Below are 22,226 nucleotides of genomic sequence, written 5' to 3' on the forward strand. Positions count from 1 at the left end.
ACTTCGGTCCTAGGCAGCTTGGGTAACCTAACCTCCTCCCACCCCATCTCCAATGCCCCAATCTCTTGTTCCACGGGACGGCACCAAGTAGATTTAGGGCGACCATGTTTCCGTTTACCGGGCGCTTTCAGGTGAGGGCCACTTTGCATAGGCCGGTGCATAGACTAGGAATCCTCTAGACTGAGTTTAGAGCAATTATTTCATGCAACCGACGATGCCAAAAATGCGGGGGTGCGCGGGACGAGGTGAGCGAAGTCCCTTGCCGTGATTGGTCCGTTCAAAGATACGGACGTCACACAAAGACACTTTCGACTCGAACATGGAGTAAAATTACCGTATGCGTGGCAGAGGGGGTAGCGCGACTATGCCCAGTCTGGAGGAAGTTTTGTCTGTGGGTCGGTGTCAGGCTTCCTGAGGATGTGCCCAATGCAATGCCATTTGCGCATCTAGATTTCCTTGTGTACGGGTCCTTGTCCAGTTGTTCTCCATAAGTGAGCGTTTGTGATTCAGTTAGGCCAAAAGATGATTTCAACAAAATGACAAAAACTTAGAGTTTGTTATTAAGCCTCAGGGGGTAACGGTAACAAAACTCTACAAACATTTATTCGGTCTCTCATACCAAATGAACAAATGAAAATTGTCAACTTACCCAGCAGTCTATAGACAGACTCCCGCTCCGCTATGACGTGCAAGGGGTGTAGGGCGGCGCTCCAGGCGCGGACGGCCCAGGCGGCGTCGAGCGCGGAGAGGAAGCCGCGCGCGCAGCCCGAGCCGGTCGGCCAGAAGGGCTCGAGGAGGCTGTCGCCCACCAGCTGGCAGAGCAGACGGCGGCCGCGGCGCTCGTATACCTGCCATTATTCATTTTAATATAAAATACATACTAGGTACAATGAAATCAATATACATTATTCAGGAGTCAATACTCCTCGGAATGATTAGCCCTTAAATTACTAACCTAAACAACACCTAACCTAATTTTATCCTAAATCCCTAGCAACTATTTAATTCCATTCATTTACACTCGATTTAAGTGTTAGCGCCACTTGCACCATCCCACTAACCCGGGGTTGACCGGTTAAATTGGTAACCCAGTGTCAAATTGTACTGGGAACCATGGTAACTCCAGGTTTAACCGGTTAACCCCGGGTTAGTGATAGCGCAAGTGGCCTTTTTTAATAGATTGATAACGGCTCCATCTATCGTATTCTTACCATACTAGCGTTTTCAGCAGCATACATCGACGTAAAGTCAAAAAGCGCGATATCTGGCTCGCCGTAGTGGTTAAGCGCGAACTCGGAGAGGGGCAAGCGGCCCTCGGTTGAGAAGCGGGCCGCTTCTTGGGCGTATCGCATGAGGGCCGCTCGGTCGACGTTCTCGAAGGAGAGGAGGCGGGAGACTTCGGCGTAATCCTGGGTAATAATAATTCAGTAAAATATTTACATTCGTCATGACCTGAATGTGGTTCAGTGTTCATTTATGAAGCAGGTAGAACGTAATACGTTTCGACCCTTAAGCTTTGGTTTCCTAGGAAAGCGGTGCCATCATACAGTGTAGCCGGCTAGACTAGACCGACGGCCGACTAGAGCGGTAGTAAAAGAAAACTAGGTTCTTACAGTAAAACAATATAATAATACAAATATGTACAATAAAATAAACTAATGATATCCGTCAGTTCGCGGGTTTATGTCTAAGCCATCAAGAAAATAAGTAGCTTCAATTATGCGTCTTGAGTTTTAAACCAGAAGCAAGGGCTGGAACAATCGTGCGTTTTGTTATCATCAGGTCGGAACCTAACCCAAGCCATATTCGATACAAGAACCAGTGACGTACCACGTACCTACAAATAAGATTTGGAATAGGTTTAATTTAAACATAAACATAAACTTAATACTATATATATACAATTATACAAACTTTACCTGCATTAGTGGCAGCCCTCGTATTAACTTTTATCACAAATCATAAGCATAGAGTCACATTAAAATAAATACAGTGAAACCTGGTTAATTGGCACCTGGATAAATGGAAAACCTCAATAATTGCAACCAAAGGTCCGGTCCCGGTCCCTTGAGACCAAAAGGCCTCTATAATTGAAAGTTTGGAACCTCTATAATTGCAATTTAGATTTTATTGCTTTTCGTAATTTTGCCTCTGTAATTGACCACATCGCAACTAAGACCTCTATAATTGACACTGTGCTAAAAAAATCCGTTATTTTAGCTCTTCTTATTACCTCTATTATTGAAACGAGACTTATTGATTACCTCTGTAATTGAAATAATGTAGTTGTATACAGCAGAAACAATATTTTAATAGCAATGATCATTTTATTTTAAATCTTCATCCAGAATTCAATTTATTTATTGGGTATCACAGCCAAATAGGTAGGTAGGTGAAATAGTTTTGATTAAATCAAAACCAAAGTATGCTTTTTACATTCCAATAAAACTTTTTCTACAATTCAAGGGAATTTTTTAAACCCAAATGATTAATAAGAAAATAAAGTAGTAATTAATGTAGGTAGTATAAAAGTGCAAGTTATAGACCAGAAACCCAGAAAGTAAGCTTGTAAATCTACTTTCAATGGTTATTTGCACATCCATAAAATAAATTTGTCAGAACGCAACCTCTATTAATGAAAACCTCTATAATTGACACAACGATTTTTTGAACCTCGTTAATTGGCACGACCTGGGGCCTATTGCATAAGTTTACTAATAATACTAGGAAATAATACTAGTTACAAGTCAATGATTTACAAGTCGTACTTATTTGTGTTGCATAACCATTTTTGATTTTACTAATAATACAAGAATATTCCTGTTGCATAAATTGCTAATAATATTTCTAAACTACAAGTTATAAGATCTCAAATTACTAGTACTAATATATTCTGTTGCATAATATATTTATTGGAACTTGTAACATTGGTGCTAATATTATCAGCAAATTATACAAATTATAAGTAAATTTGTTGGCTGAATGAGTAAAACCTTTGCCTAAGTCATGTTTTTTTTTCTAAAAAAGTAACATTTAGGCGGCAATTTGAATACTGAATATTGACATATTTTCGGCGACAGCTATTTAACAAAATATAATTGAAGTTTTTCAGTACAAACGTATTTCAATATTATAAAAAAAATGACGGGAAAACGTGAACAACAGCGAAAATTGAAAATGTGCGTTTTGGCAAAAATGAACGAAAAGAAAGACGTGTTATTTGGTCCATTTTCCGCAACCGTTACAAAAGAAATAAGATGTGATGCCTGGAAAAGTATTGGACAATATGCACAGAGCCTAGGTATTATAAAAGAAAAGAAGGATTGGACCTATATTCGCGATGTTTGGTGGACGAATATACGAAAAATGTCAGTGGTAAGTAACCAAGTATATATGTGATACCCAACTTCCAAGTTTACTCACTTTCTTATATGTCAACCAATACCATTCATGTCATTGCTTGCACGGTGCACGAATTGTCTGTTTGTAAACTAAAACATAGATAATATTTACTTATTTCTGATAGTGATAAAGTACTTTGTTATCACATAAGGCGAATCACTGAGTAGGTACCTAGATAGTAACAATAGAAACTTGAAACTTTAATCATGCATGTCTTATGCAGTATACTTATGTATAGTTTTATTGCTGTTTTTAAGGGTTCCGTACTCAAGGGGTAAAAACGAGACCCTATCACTGAAAGTTCGCTGTCTTTCTGTCTGTCCGTTTGTCTGTCTGTTTGTCAGCGTCTGTGTCTCAGGAACCGTGTTACTAGAAAGCTGAAATTTTCACAGGTAATGTATTTATGTTGCCGCTTTAATGAACGTGATTTTACGGAACCCTTCATGTGCGAGTCGGACTCGCACATGGCGATTTTATTTTATTTGTTTTGGTAAATAGTATACTTACATTTTGAATTAGGTCTTATGAACTTTCGTATGTAAGTACATGTACCGCTTTGGTATACGTGTACGTGGTCAAACAAAGTCAAAGTGTAGTTTTTCTAAGTACATACTATCTATTTTTATTTGTAGGTAGGTACTTTTTTTAAGTAGTCACACTAGTCTCTTCGACTATACGTTGTAGTGTATACAGAGTGTAACAAAAAAAGTGGTGATCCATTTAAGGGCATACTTGGTGTCGTATTCTGATAAGGAAAAAGTAGAAAAAAAAAATTTTTTGACGGAGTTCAGATCCGACCCCAGTCATCAGAGGGCTCACTTTTTCTGAAGTATAAGTACATAGTAGGTATACACTTTTCACCCAATTTCAAAAGAATAGGGTAAAAAGGGTACACATTTTTGCCCTTGACAGTACTTGAAAAAATACAAATATTTTCTTTAGGTGGCAGCACTATCTCTCTCGCTATACCAGAATCCCGACAGTGATTCGCATAGGAGGTGCAAGCACATACTGCTTGCCCTTAAGTATGCTGTCAGCCGTTTCAAGGATTGCATAATATATACTTGCCGCTGGAACTATGTAGTCCAGAGGTCCAAGACGTTAGCCGCGATAGCTGAAGACGTCGGTTCGAATCCGACCTAAGACACTTCTTCTGAAGTATATGACATCTATTCTCAGTAAAAAGTACTGCCTTCTTGCTAGTAATAAACAAAAGCATGTTTTAATTTTCTTTTCATACATTATTTATGTTTTTAGGAAAAGCTGGATAATAGAAAAAAGACGGGATCTGCAGGTGGTACAAATTGTAAAGAAACCGAGGTCGATTTTCTAGTGTACGAAATATTAGGAAAAGAATCGCCCGTGCTGGAAGGATTAGGTGTAGCGGAATCTTTAACTTTAGAAACAGAAGATAATATAACAACTGATATAGATCTTCCCACTCACACAACATCTCTCGCCGTAAAGGAAAAAACAGCGGAAGAAAGTGATCTTATTGATATAGATGCTCCCACTCAAAAAACACCTCTCAACGCGAAGAAAAAACCATCAGAAAAAAGTGATCCTACTGAGCTGACCAGAAAAAATAATTTAAAACGCAATGTAATTGAAGAACGTGAAGAGCTTATCCTGAAAAAAACTAAAATGGCAATAGAATTATTAGAAAAAGAAATTAAACTTAGGGATTTGCAAATACAAAACGTAGAACGCGATAATTACCTGAAAGACTTGCAGATACTTACTTATGAGTCTAAATATGACCTCCCAAGATCGCGTTTTACTCGCAATTTTGATCAATTCTCACTAGCTGTGTATAACGTCAATTTGGATGAACTATCGGAAGTTGCCATTTAATAACAATACCCAATGACTATCCGTATTCTATTTAATGCTACATACGTATTTTGTAATTGAATTTAATTATTTTCTGCTTAAAAATTATAAATTTCTAATTGTTTATTCCATTTTAGTTATTATGTGTCTACATGTATGCCTATTAATAATAAATCCATAAAAAACGCTAGTGTTTATGATTTAAAAATACACTTCTGAAAGTAACAAACCTAACTACATATTTATATGCAAAGCCTTCCTCTCAAAACTACGTACTTATAAGATTGATACCTCCCTACCCTCCCTCTCTCTAGCCTCTTATTAGGACTCTTTAGCTTAGTTGGTAGTGACCCTGCCTAAGCTGGAGGTGCTGGGTTCGAATCCCGGTACGAGCATTTATTTGTGTAATTATCACAAATATTTGTTTTTAAGTTATGGATGTTTTCTATGTATATAAGTATTTAGCTATATATGATATCTATTATATATTATCGTCGTCTAGTACCCACAACACAAGCCTTAATGTGCTTACCGTGGGACTAGGTCGATTTGTGTAAGATTGTCTTATAATATTTAATTATTTACTTATACTAGTCTCCGACCGAAACCTATCTTTTCGCCGAAACCGTAACCGAAGGTTCGGTTTTGATTTTAGTTTAAGCTGAAACCGGTAAACTGAATCTTTAGTAGACCTCGTAACATCGCTTTTTAGGGTTCCGTACCCAAAGGGGAAAAACGGGACCCGATTACTGAGACTTCGATGTCTGTCTGTTTGTCAGCGGGCTCTATCTCAAGAACCGTGATAGCTAGAAAGCTGGAATTTTCACAGATGATGTATTTCTGTTGCCGCTATAACAAAAACTAAACAACAAACTGTTAAATAAATAACAACAAAAAAAGATTTTTATTAAACTAGTTAATAGGGTTATTTATTGAAATGTTACATCATTGATCGTATGATTTCTTGTTGACGCCGGACAGCATTTAATTGCGGAGCCTCAATAATTATATCTAGATGCAGCTGGGGGACTGCATTCACCTCTACAGCTTCTCCTTCTCGGGCTATATTGCACAGTGTTGCACAACAAATAACAATATCTGCCGCAAATTTTGGGTTTACTCTGAGATGGTTTAGGCAAGGGAATTTTTCCTTTAATATACCGTAGGCACATTCTATGGTTTGTCTCGTTGCCTTTAGCCTGCGATTATATCTCCTTTCGCCGTCAGAATTCGGATCGTTGTGTAGTGGTGTCATAAGCCATGTTTTTAAAGGGTATGCAGAGTCCCCAAGTATTACGCCATTAGGAAACATATTGCCTCGTTCCATGATACTGTAGATGCTACTTCTTCGTAGAACTCTTGCGTCGTGGACGCTGCCAGGCCAATTGGCGCATACATAAAAAAACTGATAATCAGGTCCACATACCATCATGCAGTTGATAGAATGGCCTCCTTTTCTATCAACAAATGCTGGTTCGTGTGTAGTGGGTGCATCAATTGGTATTAATGTGCCATCAACGATACCAATCACATTAGGGAAATTATACGATGCGTAGAATTTATTTACCACATCTTCAATAGATTGAGGCCACTTAACTTCCGACGGAAATAATCTTCGATTTATAGATGTAATAACGCGGTGAACAGTACGTGAAACAGTCGATTTATGAATGCCATGACTTGCACCAATGGAGAAATATTGGCACCCAGTACCTAGCCAGTGGAGAGTTGAACACAGTTGTTGACCGGGAGATAGGCCACCACCATTGTTTTTTTTTCGAATATCTTGTGCAATTGTTTGAAGAATTCGTTCAGCTTTGACTGATGTCATGCGGAACATTTCATAGAAATGTGCACTGTTTTCAAAGGTGAAATTTAATCGCTTCCTGTACATTTTCCGCTGTCGCCTTATTTGTAGAATAAATTCAGCATCTTCGTCATCAGATGAATTTAATAAATGGTTCATTTTTGATATAACGGTTTAACGGTTCATCAATGGAATACTAATATTTTAAAAATATGGTGCCCCTGACGTACGTAGAAATAATTACAAGTTTGTTCTAATAATTTGTGTTTTTGCTTTCATTTTGCAACAAAAACTAGTAAAATTCACTAATTATATGAGTTATTAGTACTAATATTTTGCAACTTGTAGTTTATTACTACTACATTATTATGCAACAACAAATTATAAATTACAAGTCGAGTTACTAATATTATTAGCTTGTAATTTAGATACTTGTATCTTGTATCTTGTACTTTATTATGCAACATAAAAGTACAAGTTACAACCAAAACCGCTAATAATATTAGCTTGTACTTTGTTATGCAATAGGCCCCTGCTTAAATGAAAAACCTGGTTAATTGACAAAAAATTGCCGGTCCCTTGAGATTGCAATTATCCAGGTTTTACTGTAAAATCAGAATTGTGCTATTTGCAACATTTCCAGAGAAACATTGATGAAGTAAAACAAAAGACGGACGAATCGCTTAGTTTTTAGGGTTCCGTACCCAAAGGGTAAAACGGGACCCTATTACTAAGACTCAGCTGTCCGTCCGTCCGTCTTTCACCAGGCTGTATCTCACGAACGGTTGAAATTTTCAACTAGACAGTTGAAATTTTCACAGATGATGTATTTCTGTTGCCGCTATAACAACAAATACTAAAAACAGAATAAAATAAAGATTTAAGTGGGGCTCCCATACAACAAACGTGATTTTTGATCGAAGTTAAGCAACGTCGGGCGGGGTCAGTACTTGGATGGGTGACCGTTTTTTTTTGCCGTTTTTTGCATTATGGTACGGAACCCTTCGTGCGCGAGTCCGACTCGCACTTGCCCGGTTTTTTTATTTACAACCGGCCAGTGCGCACGGTGGCTGCACTATGTAGGTTTGCCATGTTACTACATCGGCCGTCATGATTGTAGCGGACGCAAAAGACGGCCGGCTTTACGGTGACGACATGTGGAATGTTCCACAGCGTCTTAACACACCGACAGCCACCAACGTCAAACGAAACGTATCCAGGAGAGAAAATGGACGACCCTGATTTAATTTACTTGGAGGATGAACTATCACCAGAAGAGGAAAATAATCGTAGTACGGAAGATCATTTATTCAAATCTCGTGGTACAGAAGGTGCATTTGAGATTTTAGTAGAAATGGCTTTGTCGCAGTAAGATAGATAAAGCCGTTATATAGTTATAACCCTAGGGATATAATTATATGACGTAACATAGTTATATGAAAGCGATTCATTACTATCTTACTAGGTATATAACTATAATATGTCTTTAGTTTAGTGATATAGTTATATTACTGGATTATGTTTAGTGAAATAATTGTAGGTTGGAGTGCAGCGGTGCGGCGGAGATTTAGTTATATCCCTAGGGATATAGTTATATGCCGTATTATAATCATATTCCTAGTAAGATAACTAGGTATAATACGTTTCTGGTTTAGTAATATAGTTATACTAGCAAAAAGCAGAGCTTTGTAAGGGCTCGCGGAGTTTTTCTACCTAAACGTACCAGACCGCGACTTTGATCCAATCCGATGCTTATTCCATGTTCGATCGAGTGGGTACGTAATAAGTCAGTTAAGAACGCAGCTATAAGTGAGAGCAAGAAAGAAATATACGAACCGGACTCCGGTTGCTGTCCGGTACGCCTGTTTGTTACAGCTTTTACTTTGTACATTAAAAACGTGTCCAGATGAAAAAATCTAATTGCCAATATCATCCACACGTAATATACAATTTCATAAGCGCTTATTACATCCTACATGGTCGCCCAGTACTTTTTGTAAGGAAGCCAACTGGCTTTCCTACATAATGTTGGGTCAGCGAGCCAATGTCCTTGAATTTATTTTTGCGTACTGCTCTATCTTGGGTACTACTTTCCTAAGTACTCACCAAGACGAGTCGGATGACCAAAACAGCGTGTGCCTATGTTGCACCAAATCTGAGTTCCAATAGGTACAGCCAGGATTCAGCATCAGCTTTATCTTGGATACTACTCTCCTAAGTGCTCATCAAGACGAGTCGGATGACTAAAACAGCGTGTGTCTATGTTGCAACAAACCTGAGTTCCACTAGGTACTGCCAGGGTTCAGCATCAGCTCTATCTTGGGTACTGCTCTCCCAAGTGCTCAGCATGACGAGTCGGATGACCAAGACAGCGTGTGCCTATGTGGCACCAAACCTGAGTTCCACTAGGTTCAGCCAAGGTTCAGCATCAGCTCTATCTTGGGTACTGCTCTTCCAAGTGCTCATCAAGAAGTGTCGATTGACTAAAACAGCGTGTGCCTGTGTTGCACCAAACCTGAGTTCCACTAGGTACAGCCAAGGTTCAGCACCAGTTCTATTTTGGGTACTACTTTCCTAAGTACTCATCAAGACGAGTCGGATGACCAAAACAGCGTGTGCCTATGTTGCACCAAATCTGAGTTCCAATAGGTACAGCCAAGATTCAGCATCAGCTTTATCTTGGATACTACTCTCCTAAGTGCTCATCAAGACGAGTCGGATGACTAAAACAGCGTGTCTATGTTGCAACAAACCTGAGTTCCACTAGGTACTGCCGGGGTTCAGCATCAGCTCTATCTTGGGTACTGCTCTCCCAAGTGCTCATCATGACGAGTCGGATGTCCAAAACAGCGTGTGTCTATGTTGCATCAAACCTGAGTTCCAGTGTACAGCCAAGGTTCAGCATCAGCTTTATCTTGGGTACTGTTCTTCTAAGTGCTCGTCAAGACGTGTCGATTGACTAAAACAGCGTGTGCCTGTGTGGCACCAAACCTGAGTTCCACTAGGTACAGCCCAGGTTCAGCACCAGCTCTATCTTTGGTACTACTTACCTAAGTACTCATCAAGACGAGTTGCATGACCAAAACAGCGTGTGCCTATAGACCTACATAGACACACGCTGTTTTGAACATCCGACTCGTCATGATGAGCACTTGGGGGAGCAGTACAATTTATTTGTACCTGTACAAAGGTACTTGAGCTCGTCATAATTTCATAGAAATTAAATTTAAAAAAATCGCTCACCCTTGTAAGAAAAAAATAAGATAATTATGTTCGACCCCACTCCACCCCAAAATCGTCTTACGTAATAAATGAATGGCGCCAAAACTGTTTCTCGAACTGAAAATACCCGATTTAAGTTTGCTAACACAACATGACTGATCAGTTCATCAGCGTCACAAAACTTTAACACAAAACATTAGAAGTAAATTGACCTCCGCAATCAATATACAGCACGATTGATTGTACTAGTAGAAACCTAGGTATTCACAGAAACTTAATTGCTAAATTGTGAATCAAACCAAGCGAAGCGAGGTGGGTCTGAATCCAAAGTTTTAATCGTTGTTAATAGCGGAAGCGCCATCGACTTTATTGAAATTGAAAACACCACATAGGTATCGTTGTCTGAGTACCCACAACACAAGCCTTCTTGAACTTACTGTGGGGCTTAGTCAATTTGTATAAGAATGTCCAATATTTATTTATTTATTTACTACTTACGCCATCTGTTAGAGAATTAAATAATTAACATTAGCACGAATGTTAATTCATTATTTTGCCAACAGATGGCGCTAGTAGTAATACAAAGTGTTATTACTTTATTTTATGTCTTTAGGTTTATAAAATGATATTTTTATGTTTGATAACACATCTAGACATAAATTTAAATTACTATGTTAAATCTCAAACCTAACAGTGCAGTAGTTTTTCCGTAAAGTGTACCACAAGAATGCATAGTTTGTCGAATAGTGATAGGGCTCGCTTCGCTCGCCCTAATTACTGGAATATGTTCAGTATTATAATTGTAGCAGTGTAGTACTTACTGTTTTCTTTGATTCCCTGGCAGATTTATAACCTTTTTAACCACATTAGTTTAGTCAAATACCGTATTATAATCATATTCCTAGTAAGATATTACTATCTTACTAGGAATATGATTATAATACGTATTATACGGCATATAACTATATCTCTAGGGATATAACTATACCTCCGCCGCACCGCTGCACTCCTACCTACAATTATTTCACTAAACATAATCCAGTAATACACCGTGTTTTTATTGAATTCCGTTAACTTCGGGGTATGGTTAAGTACGTTTAAGAGAAGTAAATGGCATAGTTAATTTTCAAAAAAAAATTTTTTTTTGCTTTTTTGTAATAAAAAAAAATTGTTTAAAAAGTAATTAAATGTAGCATATAGCGTTGTTGTAACACGGGCATTACATTTAACTCAACCAAACAATTGAAATCTGTGACATATCAATATCATTTCGAACATCGATCGACCGAGATTGTATTTAAGTTTAATAGCAAATGTATGAACTCATTCTAAACACTAATCAATATGCAAACCGGCCCTAAGGCAAGTGTACACGCTTGTAGAGGCCTTATAGGAAAAACATAAATTATTGATTATCTCCAAAATGGAGTTAATTAGAATACCGGTGTCTGAGAAAGTTACTTGAGTTAAGCTCAGGAATGTACCCTAGAAATTAACGGAAATCAAAAAAAACACGGTGTATAACTATATCACTAAACTTAATCCAGTAATATAACTATATTACGAAACTAAAGCCGTATTATAGTTATATACCTAGTAAGATAGTAATGAATCGCTTTCATATAACTATGTTACGTCATATAATTATATCCCTAGGGTTATAACTATGTAACGGCTTTATCTATCTTACTGCGACAGCTTCACCGCTATCAAATAAAACGTTCACGAAACTATCGACACCGTCAAGACGGCCGTCATGAAAAGGCCGCACCGCTTTTTGACGTTACGGGGTCAATCACGAAACCGCGCCATTTGGTTTACATAGGCAACGTTCTAGTGACGTCATTCACCGCTGTATTACGGCCGCTATATGACGGCACCGCTTTCCTAGGAAACCAAAGCTTAAAGAATTTTACCTTCCAAGTATATACTTATTTTTGTTTTTTTTTTAACATTTATTTATATACAATATATATACAGTGGTACTACTAAACGAAATTAATAACTAGCTTAAATCTAAAATAGGCCCTTGAGGCATTGTACCAAGGATGCTGGCGGCATTTCCTCGCTGTATCGCAATGCTGATACGTTATGCGAGGTAGCCGCCAGCTCTTCGGTCACCAGTTACGTCAACCAGACGCTTCGCGATTTCTGCGAACAACTTATGCGCGCTGGGACCCCATGGACCTAGAGTTTCAACTCCAAATGGTACAAAATGGTACTCTCTACCGAGGCTCTTATATTTGTTACGTTTTAGAATTTCGGCGCTTTCCGCCGCTCCGCCCGATTTTACAGTAGTCCGTTGGAGGTGGGACGGTGCCAGTGTGTCTACGCAGGTAGCATCCCACACTAACATCCGTCCCAAGCTCCAAGGAACTAAAGACACTCCATCGGGCCTCTTGCCATCATCTCTGATAATGCCAGTCGGCTCAAGAAGAGCAGGCACATTGATTGTGGCAAGAGACCGACGGACTATGTCATTAAGCGACGCATGTCTCGAAAAACGGCCTGCACTTTTTTGACAAGATAATCCGTGGTGTCCCAGTCGGTCCACGTCCGTGCCACAAGAGCATACGTGTGGCGTACACACCGAAACCCCGAGTCGCAAACCAGTCGCCAGTCTAAGGGAGGCCGGATCCAAGATCCAAGCTTTTTGTTTTGTATGTGCGATTTAGCAATAAAAATCGATGTGATATAATATTTAATATAGGTACGCAGGAAGCCATTATCCAAAATACTAGGTTTATAGACACGAATCACTTTCAATAGTATTTTTTAACATATCTAAGAAGCAGTGTGACATCCATCACACACCTCCATACATTACAACCGTATACTCACATTGAGCAGCACTCCTTTATCCAGCAGACTAGGTTTTTTAGCCGTCATCACGAAGTAATGCGTGTCGTCCTTATAGTACACGATGTTCTCGAGGTCTATGCCAGTGACCTCGTATAGTTCTTTGAAGAATTTCTGATTGAATATGAACGCTACGCCGCTTATTTCTGGGACCTGAAACAATTGGTTGTTGAAAATTTCAAGGAATTTCTAGGAGGCAAAGGAGCAGTCGAATGGCCTGATGGTAAGCAATTTCTGTCGTCCGGAGGGGTTGCGAGTGCGTTGCAGGCCTGCAGCGAGCGATACTTGTACTCACCGAGGCCTCCTACTCCGCTGTGCCTGTTCATAAAGTTTGCTGTGATGGCCATGGCGAGTTTACCGCGGAACTCCTTCCGCTTGAAGCCGTGCAGCGTGCTATGCCTCCTCTACACTATCGGCGATGATCGTTGATAGTATCATCGTCTATCATCGGCAAGATCATCGTGCAAGCATCCACATGATCGCCTGTACAGCGCGACCACCCGGCGATTCCCTTTGATGCGGCCCATAAAACCCCCTCACTCTATAACGACCCTGACTCACGTGTCGCAGGCGATGATAGAAGCTACTTTGCACACTACTTTGTATCATTTAAAACTTTTTTGTAATGTACGAGATATTTTGTAAAAACTCAATTTTAATGTACGAGATATTTTGTAAAAAAAGTATCACAAAAAAATTAGAAAATTTACAATATTTCTTTAATTACTAATTAACGGTTGACTTTATCGATATAATATACAAACATAATTTTAAGCTCACATATAGAGCTTTTGTTTAAAAAAAATGCAATGAAATCGGACGAAACTTATCGAGTTACGGTTGAATTTTTAAACTCAATATCCGCCATCTTGGATTGGCGGCCATTTTTGTTAGCTACCATTTTGAGATGGCAATCATGGTTTTTTAACATCATAATAAGCAGAGCTCGGATTTTTCACGGCAAAACAAAACACTATCGGAATCTAGCCAGTGATAGAAACATTATTTTATCGATATCGATAATTCAGTACTAGAAGAAAATACGTCACCAAATAAAATAAATATGTAATAAAAACATTTGTATGAAGTTATATATTAGAAACAGACGCAATTTCTTCTTCAAAATCTACGTCAGTACACACAGCAGCACATGGCATTTTATTTGTGTAATATTTAGTGATAGGAGTAGATAATCATTGTACCACTCATTGTCTTTCGGCGTGGAAAATATACATACTCATACCAAATTTCAGCGTTGTAGCACTAACGGTCACTGAGATTATCCGCGGACGGACGGACGGACGGACAGACATGGCGAAACTATAAGGGTTCCTAGTTGACTACGGAACCCTAAAAATGTATTGAGGCAATACCTGTCATATACTCTAGTAATACTCGATATCGATAAAATAATATTTCAAGCACTGGCTACATTACGCTAGTGTTTTGTTTTGCCGTGAAAAATCCGAGCTCTGATAATAAGCCTATCTAACTGCTGTGAAAAGGAAACTTGGTACCCCCAATTTATACCATTTTCAAAAATTTGACCAGCTGGCCCATGGACTAAACGTACTAATGATAAAAGTTAGGGGCAGGTTGTAACGTACCGAGGCCTCCTGCTCGCTGTGCCTGTTTATAAAGTTGGCCGTGATGGCCATGGCGAGTTTGCCGCGGAACTCCTTCCGCTTGAAGCCGTGCAGCGTGTTGCGTTTGCCGTCCGCGCCGAGTAGCGCATCGAACTCGTACTGGGAGACCGGGTGGTTGGGCGGCGAGACGCGCGCTCGCCAGCCGAGGGCTGCAAACAGGATGTACGTTTTGTTATTATATAATAATTAAAAAAAAAGCTTTCACCACAGTTTTCAGCCTTGAGAAATGATAGAATTAAAGTAACCAACATTGTTAATGGTTTGAACGCCACGCCTGCCGTGCCGTGCGCGGCGCGTCATCGTCACTTATCGGCCTGTAGGTACGAAGGTTGGTATGGGGCTGAACCGTGCGCGTTATTTGACGTCTTTGCCGGTCAAAGGGGCTTGTGTAAGAGGAAATTAAACCATTTTCGCCTCGACTATATTTTTTTTTTTATTCTCACGGAATTAAACAAACTACTCTGTCACTGTCAAAGTAACACTTGCAGGCAAGTCACCGGTTCTCAAAGTAAGGGCTCGCAGAAAAACTTAAAAAGTAGTTGTAAGACTTGTAAGTTACCATGCAGCCCGTCATACGCATAATATATGTAATACTTACGCTTACGTACATTTCATAAGTGATTGTTGCTAAGCCTACATGAATATATTTGAACTGAACATAAACCGAATCTAACGACTTCAGACATGTCAGGGGGCCTACCGCGAACACCGAATTTCGAAAATTGCGAAAGACGTAATTAGAGTGACAGAGGCGCGCATATAAGGGGTAATATTTTATTTAACCCTTTTTAAAATCGGAAAAGCCGAAGTTAATTTTATATTTACATTTTAGTCTTAAGTTTTCTGAGTGACGCAGCACTCTGCAGGACTCTATTCCTGCCTAGACGTGTCACTAACAAGTTTGGCGCTACAGGTACGCATCAAATTTCATGGTCATGATCTGAACCCATCAAGATTTAAGGAGTTCCCTCAATTCCTCATGGATTCTATCATCAGAACTGGGTTCTCACAAAAATGAAACCAACTTCAAACTATATTTCATACACAAAAAAAATCTAAATAGGTCCACAAATGACGGAGTTTTGCGGTAGCATACCTACATACTTACAAAACAAACGATCAAATTGATAACCTCTACCTTTTTTAAAAGTTGGTTTAAATTAAAACCATTAAAAGCGATTACGGGAGCACTCAATCTCGAAAGTCAGTGAAAAATAATGTTTAGCGGCCCGCAACTAGTCCGCCCGGGTGAATCTCCATAGTGATACCAGTGCATTCATTCATTAAACTACCCGCCAAAAGTAGCTTTTTATTTTCCATTAATATACCAAAACATTTTATGTTAAAATTTAACAAAGTCATTATTTCTGTAGTAATATAAAAATATTTCTAATAAATATGGACAGTTTAAGTACCTTGAATAATGCAAAAGTTTTTTCTCAAAAATGGACCGCAAAGTCGACTTTGCCGTTTAGATAATAGGTCGCGAAGTGCGTAATTAATAGTACATTGTAGGGGAGGCCGGAAAACCGCTTAAGGCGCGGTGTGTAGTAAAATGCGCTTTTTTGTCACCATATTTACAGACTTTTACAAGGATTTCATGCATTATTTTCTAGTATGTATAACTTCAGTCCTTGAACTACGTTATTGCTTGTCAGAAACACGACGGCTCATTATTTTCTCGATAGAATCTTAAGTTGAAAACATGCCTAACACTGTCTTTATTTCCTTATGTTAGAAGTACTACGACGAAAATGTATATGAAACTTACTTCAGTCGATAGCTTTTAAGTAAATCTTCATTATTGCTTGTCCTTTTATCGATACGTTAATTTTTTCATTCATCATTTGATGAATTCAACATTTTGCCTACTAAATTACATCCTACGCAGCAATACCTTGCGCCCATTCCTCACGCCAGTACGCCCGTGACCACTGTCAGCGTCGGACCTATGCTAGTTTAGCGGACGTTTCATAAAATGGGTAATCACAGTATAAATATGCAAATATGTTATACACACAATGGTTTTCAACATACTTGCGAAGAAAAGCAAAATAATTCTTAAATACGGTGACATTTCAGACATTCGTCCGTCATATTGTCATTTTATAACAAGTTGGGCAGCAAAGGCACACACCCATCTAAACAATCCGGAATTCAGTCACGATTGATAAATTGTGTAAACATAAATTTTAAAAGGCTATAAATTGAATAATTTTTAAACATAGATATACAGGATTCAAATATTTTAGACTGGTCATATTTTTCATAAAATCGATTTTAACTGGCAAATCGTATTACTTTTTGGCAACCGGGTTTTTTGACCTAAATAGCTGAATCCGAATTTGCTGGTTGCTTGATCGAATTCTTGACCGGAAGTGAGATATTTGATATTAAAGGACCCTTTTTTTAGTTTTTCGTAAATAACTCTTAAACGGTGGCCCGTTGCATAGCAAAAAATATTCTATTACATAAGTAATCTGCATAAAATTGCCTACAAGAAAGATTTAGTACAATTTTTTTCTAGGATCAATATTCAAAGAGATATTAACGCGGGAAATTCAATTATAATCTTATATTACTTTTTTTAGATTTTCGTAAATAACTCGTAAACGGTGGCCAATATCAATTTTTTTTATAAAACGTTAATAATCTACACAAAATTTTGTACAAAAAAGATTCAGTACACTTTTCGCAGGGATCAATATTTAAAAAGATAATAAAGAAGGAAAGTTAATTATAATAAATTGTAAGGTTCATTGTTTGTATTTATTCGTTAATAATTTGAAAAGTATGACACATTGCAAAAAAAATCTTATACATAAATAATAAACATAACATTTCCTACTAAACATGTAGAACTTTTCGCTAGGATCAATATTAAAAAAGACAAAGCAGCGGGTAAGTTAATTATAATCAATTTTAAAGTCCCTTTTTAGTTTTTTGTAAATAACTCGTAATCGGTGTCCCATAGCAAAATAGGTTTTAATTAATAAATAATTTGCATAAAATTTTCTCCAAAAACATCTTGAACTTTTTTTCTCTAGGATAAACATTTAAAACGATATTAAAGGAAGAAAGTTAATTACAATCAGTTCACAGGTCACTTTTTTTTAGTTTTTCGTAAATAACTCGTAAACGGTGGCCAGTTGCAAAAAAATATTATACATAAATATTGAACATAAAATTGTCCACAAAAAAGGTTCTTTACACTTTTTCGCTACGATCAATATTTAAAGAGGTATTAAAGGGGGTAAGTTAATTAGAATCAATTTCCAGGTCCCTATTTTTAGGTTTTCGTAAATGATTCGTAAAATAAGGCTCATAGCAAAATAAGTTCTTTATGTTCTTGTAAATAAATAATCGGCATAAAATTTTCTACGAAAAACGTAACACTTTTCTCTAGGATCAATATTTGAAACGACGACGACGACGACGACGTTTTCTTAAATCAACTTTTTATCTCTTTGTTAACTTTAACAACCCATAAGTATTGATCGTAACGTAAAAATAAAAAGATCCAAATTTGTAGGAAATTTTATGTTAAAACTTTTGTTATTGTTTTGTACCTATGCTATTCGTACAGATATACGCGTCGACTTGAGAACCTCCTCCGTTTTTTTCGTCGGTTGAAAAAGGTACCTTCACCCCCCTCCCCCCTACACCCTCAGCACACCCGCTAAGCTCGAGGACATTAAGTATGGTTATCTGGACACCACAAGGTGTAACTGTGCCAATTTTCAAAATTATACGAATTATTTCCGCAGTTTTTTTTTTTATTTTCTTGAGCTATTAACTAACTCGAATGTCGAAGTAGAAGTGTTTTTTGTCATTACAATCTTTAAATGCTTGACTTTTACTCGTCAATTCAAAATTAGAAAAATAGTAAGTAATTACAGTTAGAGTTATAAATTGTTATAATTCGTTTTTGTGAAGATAGCTAATTTTATGTACTTATTGGAGCTATGCATAACTCAATAGTCCCACAAATTATCTTAGCTTTGCTAGTATTCTTCCTTATTTTCACTACCTACTTGCCCGAAATTGACTGCTAGAGTTAGACCAAGTCTGCAACGATTTTGATAGCATAGGCAGTGCAAGTGTTATACATAATTTCATAGAAGTTTGACGTTTAAAATAACACTTGCACTGCGTGTGCAATCAAAATCGTTGCAGACTTTTCTTGGTCTAGCTCTATTACATTTTTAACGTCTATTAGTAAGTACTATTGTTTGTCTCAGTTTGTCGCGGTATACACTCATATTGTATATAATTAATAATTATTTACACTCACCGTCTTACCTACCATTTTTAATTTCATTAAGTACTCATCAAAATTCGAATTTGCTAATAAATCTTATTCAATATTAATTGCCGGAAAAAATCCCGGAACTGCCAATTCAGAATACCGATGTCGTCAGAATAAGGACGTAGACGTGCTGCGCGGGAATGGTGCGGTGCGCCGCGCGGGGCGCCCGCCTGCCCGCTCTACCACGCGTCTGCTTCACCCCCTTGAAAACGTAAAACTCGAGTATAAGAGCGCCTTAAAGATGGACGAGAGAGTTTGAGTAAATATACGATCGTCAAATAATACGAGTCCATCTTTAGCGTTTCCGGCCGAGGCATTACATAGTGCTTTTCACGACTACTGCCAGAAAATAAGCCTTCTTATATTTAGCCCGCGGTTTCTCTGGTAGCAAATTACTAGCCACTGTCTGTGCTGTCTCTTGAATTTCGGTAGGCGTCAGCGTAAGAATATCATTTACGTCACTAGAAGAACTCATTTTTATAGCGTAGATACGTGTATTTTTTAGTCAAACACAATTTACACTATCCAATTTTGCTGCTTTTTGACGGCCCAGCACTCGCTACCGTACATCATGGTAGTCTTACTGCCGTTTTGTACACTTTGCCTTTTGGCATTTTGGCATCACACAACGCACCTGTAAGGGTTCTCCATTTTAGCCAGGCTGCATTTGTTCTATGGGTAGCGTCCGCATCGATGTTGGCATCAGAGCCCAGAGCTTAGCATCGATCCCATATATTTACTTAAATTGATGTACTTTCGGTAATGGCTGTTCGTCAATTGAAATGGCTATATCAGATAATGGTGCGTCTTGGGATTTGGAATGCTCTCTGTTTCGTTTCTGCTAATGCGGAGGCCATTATTCTCTAACGCTTGTTTCCAGTCCTGCAAGGTGTTCTGCAGGTTTTTTCCGCATTTATCGGCTATAACTATATAGACAGCATATAATAAGCACCGTGGGAGAGCTGATTGGACGTGCTTGCTGGTGAGGTTGTCCATTGATAGGTTGAATAGGAGTGGACTTAGAGCCGAGCCTTGATGCACTCCAACTTGGACCTCAAACGGCTTACTAACTCCAGCCACACTTCTCACTTGTGTACCTACTGATGCGGTCATACATATATTTTACCAGACAGATGTATTATTCTGGTATTTATTGGTAGGGCAAGTCAGATCAAATTAACTAACTATTTGTTCAGTATGTTAAAATAAACCTCTTTTAAGTCAAGTTTATTATGATGGACCGATATTTACGGAACCCTACACTAAACCCAAAGAACAATAATTAGATCAAAGAGCAAAGAATAATAATTTGCTTACTTTCAGAATTCTCTGTAACTGTGGGCTCGAGCAGGCCTTCGAAACTGACTCCCTCGTGGATCTCCACGCCGAGCAACAACGCCACCTGTCAACAAACACACCATTCAGTACAATTTTAAATTATTGTATTTAGTTTGTATTACTAAATGGGTTATGTAGCATAATTTCTAAAATAAATTTCCTAAGTACGAATTTCCTAAAGACAGAACATCGAAAATTAAAATGTCTAATGTACGAAATTCCTAAAGATGGATGTCCTACACTTTTAATCGAACGATCTCATTTTCGAAAATCAATATTCCTTTGTACAAAATGCCTTATGGACAATACTTTGAAAGTCAATATGTCTAGTGATCAAAATATCTACGTTCAAAAAGCCTAATAACAATAATTTGAAAGTCAATATTTCCCAGAACATTTCCTTCTTACCCTGAGTTGACGGACCCCGCTACGCGGGTACTCCTTTTCCTGGGTGGTTTGCCTAGGTTCGTTAGGTACCTTCAGATGCCCGAAGGACAAACCGCCCAGAAATAGGAGCCCTTAGTATTTTCGTGCACTAGCATTATTGTACTTTAGACATTTCAAAAATAGGTTGATTAACCGTAGGACATGCATCTTTTGGAATTTCATACTTTAGACATTTAGATTTTCGATGTTCCGCCTTTAGGATATTTGATTTCAGAAATTATGCTACATAACCACTAAATGCCAGTAGACACTGAAATATTCCGATTTTAAGCCTAAGAAAATAATGATAAACAAATTTCACAATCTTTATTGGTCTGACACAAAACCTGTAGGTAAAATTTGTCGCAAGGCCGAGGATATGACCTTACTTACTAATGTGGCGCGATGACCCGAAGTAGATCTTGGCCTCCGACACCAAAGATCGCCCATGCTTCTCCGTCCAAAGCCGTTTCTATCCAGTGACGGCGCCGAGTCCATGGTAGATAGATAGATAAAATCTTTATTCAACCACAACTTACATGCTTTGTGACACAATAAATAATAACAAGAGACAAAAGGAAAGTTAACAAGAGACAAAAAAAAAATTAAAAGGCAACATACAATTTTACACTAATAGCAATAATAGCAATTTACACATTTGACATATTTTACATAAGTAGAGGGTCATGTGTTGTGGTAATGAAATAGGCGCTGACTCAGCATAAAATACTGCGGAGACCGCAGCGCTGATCTTCCGTCAGAACCTTAAATAAACCTACAGTTATGAACGACCAGTGCAGCGCTAGTCGATGTATGTATGAAATATGTATATATATATATATATATATATATATATATATATATATGTATTTATATGTATTTGTATATTTGTAATTGTGGATAATATAAATATTTGTTAAAAATAGAATATACATAAATAGTATGTGTCGAGTAACGGTGTGTGTATGTGTGTGTGTATGGTCTTTTTGCACTTGCAGAAGGATGTTACCTTGAACATGATCGTGACTTTATTACCTTGAGCAGGATGCACTGCAGCTGCCTGATGCTGATGTGGTCGATGGAGCCGGCGCAGAACTTGCCGAAGAACTTCTTGGCGGCCAGCGCTCGCAGGTCGTGGATCACGAACGGCCACAAATGCAGCACGTTGTTGCGCGACATGCGGTCTCGTTTCTCGATGACCACCTTAAAGGCATTGTTAAGCGTTAAGTAAAATGACAAATCTATCGCGGGACCAGTGCAAGGCTTTGAACATTTTTGTCTTTGGTGCGTTGGGTCGTCAAATACACTTCGCAAAACTAACTATATGACAAATTTGCATGATTTCTGTCATCCTTCTGCCCTATTCAGGGCTTACTAATGCCGC

The 22,226-nt window shown here is 38.2% G+C and overlaps 1 protein-coding gene across 1 annotated transcript in view; it reads right to left on the bottom strand.

Annotated features, from left to right (window-relative positions):
• The window catches only part of LOC134804034 (F-actin-monooxygenase Mical-like), a 137,498-nt gene that overhangs the window by 57,872 nt on the left and 57,400 nt on the right, over nt 1-22,226 (bottom strand). The window contains exons 4-9 of the mRNA XM_063776904.1: nt 21,878-22,045; nt 20,396-20,480; nt 14,731-14,918; nt 13,106-13,276; nt 1,212-1,409; nt 650-848 (exon numbers count right to left, since the gene is read on the bottom strand). Coding sequence (XP_063632974.1) covers nt 650-848; nt 1,212-1,409; nt 13,106-13,276; nt 14,731-14,918; nt 20,396-20,480; nt 21,878-22,045 — 1,009 coding nt within the window. The remainder of the gene's footprint in view (nt 1-649; nt 849-1,211; nt 1,410-13,105; nt 13,277-14,730; nt 14,919-20,395; nt 20,481-21,877; nt 22,046-22,226) is intronic.

This window comes from Cydia splendana, chromosome Z (genome assembly GCF_910591565.1).
Source record: "Cydia splendana chromosome Z, ilCydSple1.2, whole genome shotgun sequence".
NCBI classification, from domain to species: Eukaryota; Metazoa; Arthropoda; class Insecta; order Lepidoptera; family Tortricidae; genus Cydia; species Cydia splendana.